The sequence below is a fragment of the Apaloderma vittatum genome, unplaced genomic scaffold (genome assembly GCF_000703405.1).
Source record: "Apaloderma vittatum isolate BGI_N311 unplaced genomic scaffold, ASM70340v1 scaffold43203, whole genome shotgun sequence".
Taxonomy (NCBI): Eukaryota; Metazoa; Chordata; class Aves; order Trogoniformes; family Trogonidae; genus Apaloderma; species Apaloderma vittatum.
The window spans coordinates 63,058-75,059 of NW_009707211.1; the positions used below are offsets into that span (position 1 = coordinate 63,058).

The 12,002-nt window shown below is 36.2% G+C and overlaps 1 protein-coding gene across 1 annotated transcript in view; it reads right to left on the minus strand.

Annotated features, from left to right (window-relative positions):
• LOC104271414 (zinc finger protein 280D-like) overlaps positions 1-9,140 on the minus strand; it is a 42,053-nt gene extending 32,913 nt beyond the window's left edge. The window contains 3 exon segments of the mRNA XM_009866075.1: positions 4,683-5,053; positions 5,161-5,226; positions 9,002-9,140. Of these exon segments, the coding sequence (XP_009864377.1) occupies positions 4,683-5,053; positions 5,161-5,226; positions 9,002-9,140 (576 nt within the window).
• Between the last annotated feature and the right edge of the window lie 2,862 nt (positions 9,141-12,002).

Here is a 12,002-nt window from a genome sequence, read left to right on the forward strand (position 1 = left end):
ATCAATCCTGTTCACATCCTAATAGGCCATTTATCCTCACACAATCTGAAATGTGAAATATTTTAATCAACAGCAATAAGGAGTTAAGCAAAAGCTTATAACACTAGGTGTAAATTCAACATTAAGGTATGAATGGCAAAATATTAGCACTTTATCTTTCTATTCTGAAATCATTACACTTCATCAAGCTGTACTGTGAAACAAAAAACTTGACAAAAGTAGCTCCATTTTCCTAGAAAATATTAAAATAAAAAGATGATCCAATACACATACATAGACTCTGTCATCAGTATATTGATGAGACAAAGGCCAAAATACTTTTTGCTGTAAAGTTCCATGCCAAAAAATGCTTCCCATTTACAGTTGTGCTACTTACTTGAAAACATCCCTGTGGAAGTCACCACATTTAAGTACCACCATATAAACTAAACCTAATGGAAAGAAAGTCTGAAGAAGTGCACAACTACACATACAGGCAGGATAATTGCAAAAGATTTGAACAAAAGAGAAGACGCTTTTCCTCATCCCGCCTTTTGTTGTACATCTCTTAAAGGAAGACCCTGCAGGAACTTAATGATAATGAAAAGCCTTCCTCTTCTTCTGGCAGTGACCAACTCAATGTAACTAAATTAAACATAAATGTTAGACTAGTTGTGGAATTAGTTACTAAATTTCTCTGCTCTATTTAAGAGTAACAACTACTTGAGTAGCAGTCACAGCCAAAGCAGCTTAGTCTGCAAGCTCCATTTCAAGTCCAAGTAAGGTGGTGAGCCTGCAGTAGGCTCTCAGTGTGCAGGGCTGTGCACACCACCTACATCCAATATATGATCCATATAACAGCTACATACAGTAAGGCTGCTTCTCTCACTACTCTGCTTTGTTTGGTTTTATGTGCTGCTAACAGTTTAACTTTCTTCACAGTAATAGCCTGGGTATTTTGACAGCACACGTACATCTCCCTAGCACTTTTTTGCTCACTAGATTAGTATGTAAAGCCCAAAAATTCAAATGACTCAATTTTCAAAATGTCTTTTTCTGTTAACAGTAATTTTTTTTTATGCAATTTGGCTCTGCGATTTTACATGCAGAAAAAAAGCCACAGTATCTACCCATGCTTTAGAAAGAAAAATATTTTAAAGAAATAATCAAAACAGCTTTACAACAACAACAAAAATAATTTAACGCATATGTATGCTCTCACATGAAGAAAGGCAAAACCCAAGACCTTTATGAATTAAGTTCCTAGGGCTCAAGTGAAGAAAAATAATCCACCACCATTCTTACTTTTTTCCAAGAGACTAATGAAAATACCAGGTTCATACTGCACATCCTAGATTTCCTAACTGTGGAAACCAACACAATTTCTAACCAAACCCACAGAGAGAAATTACAATGCATGGTGGTATTGGACCTTTGCTCTCCAACAACGGGAACCTGAATAACACTCAGATTCAGGAAAGTGCCCATTAAGTAGAAGAAAGATACGGACAGAATTGGCTAGGCTTTATTGGAGGGCGGACTAAGGGCTGAGTTACAGAAAATCTTCAGCACTAGAAGCAATTTTTTTTTAAAAGAGGATAGCCCTATGCAGTCATACACAACAGCAGTAGCTCTGACTGAATTAGAATTGCTGTAAACAGTACAGCTGAAGTCAAGTTCAACTCAGGATTTCTGGAATTGCATTAATGTAGTGCAGTAACAAGAAACAAAAACTAGACTTGTACAGGAAGTCAGTGAATGACAGCTGATTGGAAAGTGGTATTTCAATGATAAAAATGGAATAACAAACACTGGCAAAAGGTCAATAGACCTATATGTTATGAAACTGACAAAAGCAATATGTTCCCACAGAAAAAAAACCAAACCAAAAAACATCAAGACATCCTGAGATTAAAAAATGCTGCACCATATTAAGAATGTAAAAGCCCTCTAAAGAATGTTCAGCTAAAAAGGGCTCCCGCCATAGTGTCTAGTTATACCTCACAGACATCTTCACATCACGATATTTTAATTTCAAAAGTAAGTTTTACTATCCCAAAGCTGAAGATCCAAACATCAAACATTTCCCAGAAAAACTTATTTGAGGCCCTTATCATTTAGGAATAATCAAGTTGGGAAGTAACCGAAAATGCATCAACAAAACTGACTGAGAAAGCCTAAGGCAGAAAATCATCCATATGAAACAGTGGATCCAAGTGAAATAAAAACTAGATAAAGGAAGGAAAAAATTCACAATAATAAATATAAAAATAATCAAAAAAACCCTAAGCAGCTCTTGAATGAAGACAATTCAAACTGAGGACACAAACCAAAATACAGGTAGAATACCTATGACACTAAGAATAGCAAATGATATAATGTGGTAGTAGTGGTATCAAAAAATCAAAGAATTTGGCCCAAGAAGCTGAACTACAGCACCTTAAAAAAACCAAACCCAAGCCTCTTTCCCCATAAACAGCATAACATAATCAAGTGGCAGGAATCATACAAAATTGAGAAAGCCAGCTATTTTAGATAAGGCTGAAATTGGAAATACAATTCTAAAACTAGAAAAGTTTAGCTGAAAAGCTGTAAGATTCTCTTTTAGCATGCCTTAAGCAAGGAAAAAACAAACAGAAAAGTCTTCCTAAAGGTACCCAAGAACTTCTTAGTATTTAAAGAATAGCATGTTACATTAAGGATAACTTAAAAAAATTAAGAGCTAATGAAAGCCGTGATAAAAATGTCAACACTGTAAAGAAACCATGTAACATGATAACTTCAGTAATTTTCAAGTGAAATTTTTGAGAGACCACAGAATATGTATGCACTGGATTTCCCAGAAAAGGCTGCATTACTCAAGTATGTCAGTCTCACTCGGAATAGACAGAGCTGAGTAATATATGGTTAGAGATCTTCTTCCATGCTGTGTACTTCTAAAGTAATATTTCAGGCTGCAACTTCTTCAAATACATGTTTCTCTACTCTGCCAGGCAAGAACTTGCAGATTTTGGCAAGCTAAGACTATAAAACTTAACTATAGTTGTCTCATAGGAAATCACTGTCTCGGTGAGTTACATCCAGCTTATCTTTTCGAGAAGTTCAACCTTACTAGGTCTGTTTAAGGCTTTCTAATAAAAACAACATAGAGGCTGCTAGCAGTTTTATCTATTAGAACAAAAACATGGGCCTGTATGTGTGACGAAAGTAAAGGAGGAGGCTTTCTTTGCAGTGAAGATTCTACAATGCTCCGTCACCGCATTCCTTTGAAGGATTTAATGAAGTATACAATGTCATCAGTAAAATTTATAAAAATAAAATTCACAGACTTAAAATGTGTGTACACATGTGAAGTAGCAGACCTTTCCATATTCATCTGTCCTGCTTTATAAAAATAGATGTAAAAAGGACTCCAAAGATAACCTAGTTATCCTACTGATATCTGGACTTTTGATTACATAATTTGTTAGGCCTTCTTGGACAGTGACAGACTGATTCAGCTAACCTGCTTCGCTAGACAAGCCTGCAATTCCTCTGAATTTGCCAGAGATTTAGCTACCCAGATGACTGGCAATGATTACATTGTTTTTCTTAAAACACAACCTCCACAGGCAATGATCGGCAAAGTCTTAAAAACATCCAATTCTCATGTTTTTATGGACTTATTAACTATGTTTATTCAAACTGATTCCCCTGTTCAGCAAATACAGAATACCTTAGGCTACATGATTTTTATTAATACCTAGAGACTGACAGCTGGGACAACCACGGGTGCGTATATTGGCATGGACAGTGGAGACGGTGCCTACGGTCAGACTTTAACCTGACAGTAGTAGCTAATATTATAGGTACATTGTCTAAATGGTTTCAGCTTAAATTATTTTTATTAAAGGTATATAAAACCATAGTTTACCTCATACAAGTATGAAAGTTTATTCTTCATTCTTTCCCTCTCACAAATGTCCAGTGTCTAAAGCAATATAAACAGCATCTAACTTGACTCCCTAAAGTTACCTCAGAGGTTCTGTGGTAATCCAGGAGGATCTATGACACAGGATCGATGTGCTTAATTCCCTCAAGCTTCCCAAACAAATCAAGTATGCTGCTGAATTGCTTCATCTACTGCCACTGCTTAAATCCTCCTTACCATACTACTGTCTGACTACAACTGCCACGTGAACCAAAAAGCAAGAACACCTAAGGAGCTACCACTGCAGCATCCTCTTAAGAAGCAAGAGTCCCAAGTTAGGTACTGTAAAAATCAAGTGGAAAAACACGTAAAGGTACTTTGAACATCAAATGCAAGCTATTAAAAAATAAAATTAATTTATCAATATGGAGGATCTGTCTCTGAGCAGAGAAATCTGTAAAACTTAGAGTATGAGAATTTCCATAATTTCTCCACACAACAGAAACAACATAGCCTGAATAGTACTGATTTCTCTTATGCCTAAGATCTTCATTTAATGTAATTCGTTACTGAAGCTATCACCTTCCGAGTCTTGCAAATCAGTACTTTCAAATAGGTATTTTAATTCACCAGTGCAAGGTTATGGTCCTAGAATCTCTGCAGTTCATATAATTCTAGTCTATAATATAGTCTGGGTCTGCAAATTACTAGACTGAATCAGTATGTTCCTCATTAAATTCTTCAAAAATCATTGCACCTGAATATTTTACAGTTTAAGGGAATAAAAATTTACCTGATTGAGTATTACAGGCTGTGCTGTTACAGTAGTCACTGGCCTGGATACAGGTTGAGCCACTACAGGAACCGTGATGCCTCTTGATGCTGGCTGTGTTGTCTCTGGAATGGTTACAGATCTGCTAACAGGCTGTGATATTCCAGAACTTGTCCCAGGCATCTGCTGTGTCGATAAACATCCAGCCACTGGTCTCTGCAGTGTCTGTGAAGTTCCTGAAACATTCACTGGTAGAGACAATGGTGGAACCACTAGAGAGCTAGTCGTAGGTCTGGATACAGACTGAAAGACTGACGAAACAGGCAGGGCACTGGGATTGGAGGCAGGTGTCGCATAATGGTGACTGTCAGGCTTGAATGCAGTAATTGTACCTGTTGCAAAGGATTCCAAAGTTATTTTCATGTAATTTTGCAGTCAGATGTTTCATAAGTGTTGTGGATTTTTTGTTTTTAATTACCATATTAGGACAATAAAGTACCTCTACTGGGTGCACCATTCTGTATCCCCCTTCGTGATGAGCTGAGGTTGACTCTGTTCAATATATCTGTCAAAAGTTACATTTATCTTAATTGCAGTTAAATTAATATCTTAATTGCTTTTCAAATTAAAAGTAGCATTCACATCCACTAATTAAGCCAATCATGATTTGACTTACAAATTAAAATATTATTTCTAATACAAATACCTGGCAAAACAAAGTGTCATTTGTACAAATTAAGATACGTTCTTCTACTCCCCTCAGGTTAGCTCACCTAAGAATCTCAGTTTTTGTTTTCTTGGTGACAGATTAACACACAAAAGAGAGTGTAAACAAAAAAAAGAGAACATTTCAAAAATACTTAGCTTTGCTGATTGCAACGCATTTATTCACTTTTGTTTCTCATATACATAGCAAGTTCCCCAAACACTACAACCATTCCACACTAAAGGAAGCGTTTTCTCTAAACCAGTAACTACACAATTTGCTTCTGTCTTACAGGAAAATACGGCACTTACAAACGCATATTTAGACTTCATGATCTGCATTTTCCAATGTGAAAGAAAAATCAACAGACAAGCTATCAAATGAGTTGTGTTGGAATGGCGTTACAAGAATAATTTTCTTACATATTCTACATGGTAGTATATGACCAGAGTTCCAGCTCACAGAATTTCTCAGATTTGATGTTTACTCCTTAATGTCACCAATATACCCTGACTTTTTATATCTTAGTCTGGGGCTTACGGTCATTCCAAAATATTACATAAATATTCAAACCAAAATACTTTTCTACCATCAGATTCTCAATTCTGTTAGTGTTGCTATCAAGTTTCTTGGTCTGACATGTGAAAATATGTATATGAAATTATATTGATCCTCCAATAATTAACCAACAAGGTTTAGGTATCTTCTCAAACCAGGGTTAAATTACACTAGGATCTCAAACAATATATCTTACTTACACACTGCATTTAACAACCTTGAGGCTGTTTCCACCAGTAATGGCTCATTAGTATACACTACATGGGTTGATAAATCTAATAGCAGAGGGGCTCAAAAGATGACAGCTTTCAACCTGTCACCTGCATTTAGATCATACTAATAAAAAAGCAGCTGCAACCAACAGATCCAAACAGGTTTGCATTTTTTAAGATATGATGAAATTTCATCCCATAATACTAACACTATTTTTACTTTAACACACTATCTGTGAGCAAGGATTAACTCGATTCAGGATTTTGCTGAACACATACTTTCTTTGTTAATAAATCTATACCTCACGTTTGAATTCCAGATTGAAATAAAAGCAAAGCCTTCACCTAAGAAAGCTATCCTAAAGGTTATGTCTCACAAAGCACATTCAGCTTCAGACAGCTTGATGAACACACAATTCACATCCTAAAATACAAAGGTAGATTTCACTGTTTTTAAAATGAACGTTTTAGGAAGTCAGTGATTTGCAGTTATAAACTAGAATTACGTGACTCGATTCATCATAGACTTGATGTGCCCTTTCCTCTCTCCCATCAAAGTGTTATTTGTCCTGTTTAGGTAAAACAGCACTGAGGAAACTTAACATGCAGAACAACATTTTAAAGTAGCAACAAAATACAGGTTTGTATCATTATGAAAATGGAAGCAAGAAAAACAAGCAGTAACTGTAGGAAAAACGAATAATTGCAGGAAATAGTAAAGAGAACAAAGTGTGAATTAGTTTTCATCCCAGTCAAACTAATTGTCCAGTACATCAGCAGAGGCGCTTGGTTGTACACGACCCTGCGCCAGAAGGTCAAAGTTGGGTTTTTAACCGTTTCCTTCAAGTCTTCCACACCAGTCTGTGTAAAAACCAGTAACTGCATTATCAGGAAGAAGTTAAAAAAACCTAAACCCCAAAAAAATCAACAAAAAGCTATGTATTGCAGAAAATACACCTTTCAGCAAAATTAAGAAATATACACAAGTCTCCATTTGTCATCTAATTTTTCACCTGATTAGACAGGAATTTTCTCAGGTAAAAACTAAACCAACAGCGATAAGCAAAGTTGAGTTCACTGTGTCTTGCCTACCACCAATAACAAACCAAAGCCTGACTACTGCCAGGCAGTACTACTTACAAGCCAGAGAAGAACTGAGGTCATTCTGCCATAGCTGTTTTTGATAGTGAAGTAGAAGATTATAAAGAGAAAAGTTGAGGAAAGGGAAGGAAAAGAGATAAAGTAAAAAGTTATATCGTAAGTGATTTTACTTGTGTCAGGATTGAGTATGGACAGCACTAGAATAAGATGTGTACATTGTAACTCTCTTTTACAAAGGTTTTTAAATTGCTAAATTGTATCAAAATTACAGGTTTCACTCCAGCTATTTATATCCTTTCTAACTACAAAAAGATCTTGAGATGACAATGACTGCAATGAAGTCTGGCATAATGGCTGTTCCAATGCATGGCTAGTGCTGTCATTGTTCTATGCCATGACCTACTGCCAATGACCAACAGCAACCCAGAGGTCTCTGGACCTTCCAGGAAACAGTAAAGGTATTTTACAGTTCTTCTAGAAGTTCACAACTGCAGAAAACTTCCTAAGGTAATTTAAAAATATTCTTCGCATTTTCAACAGGATCTAGAATATTTTTAAAATATTCAAAAAGATTAACCCTTAAGGATTGTTTTCAGGTGAGAGAACTTTTAACATCACCTTCAGTACTTCCTTACCACTTAACACAAATTTTTACCATGTTTTTTTAACATTAAACTTAACTATCCCACTGAGAAACAAAGTAAAATAGAGTTCAGATGCAAAATGAAGGTCTTCTGAACTGAAGTGACTGAATACCTACTAAAATCTCCAAAGTCCATGCAGCAGTGTGTGACAGAGTGCCTAGTTTAACATTTTGTCTTGATATTATTCACTGCAAACTACACATCTTCAGAAAAAAACTATGGAAAACTTGGATACAAGCATGGCAGAGATGAGACAGAAACTGAAAGCAAGCAATCTCTTGTGTATTTGATAGGTAAAAAAACCTTAGGTCAAACCTCCTAACAACCCCCTACAAGATGGATGGCAGCACATAGAAACAAAAAAGTTTTAGTAATAAAATTACAGTAACAAAAATAATGTTCTCCTTTACTTACCTGTCAAAGCCCAAGCACAGGACAAACATGGAATCCTGACACATCTGCTGTCATCACAACCACCTAACCTCACTCCCTGCACTGCCTGCATTAGGAGAAAACTACAGAACTTGATGAAAAAAAAAATTTTGCAGGCGATGAATGAATTTATTAATAAAAAGATTTTACTTAATACAGAAGCTTCTACTGTTTTCATATCATTCACTTTTCCTCATTGTGCTTTTGTTACAGACACTTAAGAGTTACCTTGCTTTTATCAGAATGATGTCCACCCATTCAGACCATTCACTAACACATGAAACGTGGGGTGGAACAAAAAGAGGAACTGTCACGTGAAAACTTAAATTCATGCACATTGTTTTAGTGATGTTTCCAAGTATATAACTAAATATCAACTACATAGGGCAACTGCATGCGCAGTGTCAGCACTGGATATATTGGATTTTTAAGTAACGCTAAAACCTTCAAACACCCTTATCTGACTTCAGAGATTTAAGGACAGACTTGGGCAGAATTGTGCATAACTGGGTTTTAGGACAGAATTTCTTAAGAATTCCAATTTTCAGTATGACAGCGACCTACAGGACAGATCCAAGATTCAGAATTTCTTAAATCTTACTGTTTAAAAAAAATATATTTCTAAAGTAAATTTAAAGTTTTTGAAGTTGAAATATCTGTTTTAAATTATGCAAAATGTTATCTTACATGTACTAGCTGGCTTTGAGCTTGAGATTTCCCCAATAAAGATCGGCTCATCATCATCATCATCCTCCTCCACTTCTTTTACTCTCTTTTGCCATGGTTCTAGCTCCTCTTCTTCACATTCCATAAATAATTCTGCCATCTTGTGACTAGACAGTAAAAAACAAAACACACATATCAAAACATTCATCAATTTAATGAAACAAGCGTTCCCCTGTTCAGTAAAGACTACCACACTTGGCAATTCCCTTAGAGCAGTCTTCCCCCATGTTCTGCAGAGGCTGAACCTGATTCAATACAGACCATCTTCAAAGATGGACACCACATCACCTTTCTCGTAATTACTTGAGCTCTCCATCTTTGCTGCTGAAGACAAGAAAAGACCAAAGATATCCTCCACATATTTTAAAGCATTTTTGTAAATTCCACTAGCAACTATCAGAGAAAGCCTCTCACACTACAGTGCAAGGTACCTTGTAAAAAGTACTCCTACAAGAAATATGAAGGCCTTTCTATGACATGTAATATAACTGGCACACCTGAGTTCCTGAAACACTAGTAAGAGCTTTATTTTCTTTGCATCTAAAAACACCAACCCAAACAAAGCTCCACCCAAACCCACAACCCACTAAAGCTCCAGAAACTCTGTAAGGTTTTGCCAGGGCTTCCCATACAGTCACGTTTTCTTTAAAATCCAGCAAAACCAAAACAAAATTTTACAAGACCCACACAACAAAAACCAAACAAATCATCTACAAAAAAAACTAAACCACAAACAAAAACCCCCCACAAATCAGAGCTACACCACACTGCAGTGTTTTCATTACCAATTAGAACTTGATTAAAATTTTCCATAGATCTCATTAGACTGAGTCTGTCCTGCTTGGAGACTTGTTCTTGCAGTAAGGAAAAAAAAGCAATGTATGAAAATCCGTAGCTTTTGGCATTAGCCAAATTAACACCAGCACCTCTAATCAAAATGGGTTTTGTTTTTTAAATAAACAGTGATGGCCAATGAAGATTTCTTCTCCATATATGTTAAACATTGGGTCAAGTTGTTGTTTTTTGTAAGTATAGCTAAGAAAAACTAAGAATACTTCTCATTATCTATCAACAGTGTTTGAAACGGAAGACTAGCACAGACACAGCAAGAAACTGTCTAATATCTAGGAAGATAAGACAATTTTGGTATAGGAGTTAAATTTGGTGATGGACTGTAGAAATAATTAGTCTAGAATATCACAGGGAAGCACACAAAGTCATGCCTCTACTTGCATTAATCCTCTAAGAATAGGATTGCTGCTGTTACATGCTAAATCTTGAGGATAATACAAAGTAGCAAAGCTATACTTCCTCCTTTCTTTTCTTCATTCATCCATCAGCTTGGAGTGCTGAAGTCAAACATGGTGCCAGGAAAGATGAGACTAGACACTAAATTGTTGCAGGAAGAAAGGAAGAGTATGAAGCCAATTTCTACTTGACAGAGACTGGGGCCACACGCCAGTTCTTAGAAAGAGAATCAAACCTGACTCTCTGTAGTTAAGAACAGGCATTCTAAAGAACGTTCTAATACAGAGGAAAAGTTTGTTAAGACGCCAAGGCAAAATGAAAAACTATTTTCATAGACTGAACATAGAACAACATAAATGAGTTTTGGGGTTTTTTTTTTAGGAAATTTGACTTCAGGAAAAAAAGTAATCAATTATAAAACATGCTCAGAAAAAGCACATGAGAGCACATGTAATTTTTATTAAAATCACTTCAGCTACATTACAACATGAGTGTTTTATATATTCTTTTAAATACAGTTAAAAGTAATTTGGTAACATAGGCATTGACTTCTAGGAAGTTACACCAACTGGTGGCACCTCTTATGGACGTTTCATTTTATGAATCAAGATGTACATAATAAGGTATTCTCAAAATGAGACTCAAAACATATGGCAACTTTTAGAAGGCAAATATCTCATTTCAGATATTTTAATTTTAATTTCAGTGCTATGACTTGAAGCCAAACTTTTACTGACCTTTTTTTTTCCTGGAAACAAATCTGGCCTAATAAGTTCTCACCCTGCTAACGCACTGCTCCTTCAGTTGTGCTAGCAGAATCTTTCATGGGACTATGATGTGAACTAGTGCAGGTTAAAAACCACCTGACCCACTAACAGTTCTATCAGCATGACTGAGAGGCCAAAAAAAAAAAAAGTCTGTGGCCTGAGCAACCAAAGCTGACATAAGGGGGAATCGGTTTGCTTACAGGAGGTGTGCAGGAACCACTCAAATGGTCTCCATTACCAAAGAAAACCTCTACATCCATTTTTAGAGTACGACAAGCTTCTCAGTTTCCAGTTTCTTTACCTGCATTAACGTAGAAAATGCCTTCCAGGAATACTGCTAGAATCCACAGAAATCAATACTATAGAAAACCATGGCAAATGCAGCTACAGTAAGATTTAGAGTTACTGAAAACCCATTTACTACTTTAGATACAATTCACCTGTCCTTCTCTTCAGGTCAAGTAAATTGACCTTTCCAATATTCAATACTTCTTTGGATTAGCTTAAAAAACTGAAATCAAATCACTTGTATGAACTTAGTAGCAAGCTTAATGAGTGAGAACATCTACATTAATGAGAAACTTCTCATTAATGTAGATGAAACTTCACTGGTAACAGTGTATTATTCAAACACTTTTATCCCCCCGGTTTAATAGCTGCATTTCAAATGATCGAGGAAGTTACATTATTCACAACACAGATCCTCTGGTGAGTGCCCAGGTTGTATTTTGCGGATGACCTCCCATACAGGCACATAACTGCATCGTGCCAGTCGCAGAGGAGTGTTGCAAACCACAGCTTCATTCGGGCTGTGAGCAACTGTGCTTGCATTGAGTGCTGCATTTGTTCCAGCAGTAAAGAAACGATGACCAAGCTGAAACTGAACGTGGAAGTTTTTTAAAAAGTCCAAAGTATAAACCAACTTCCCTCAGAACCAAACTTCAACA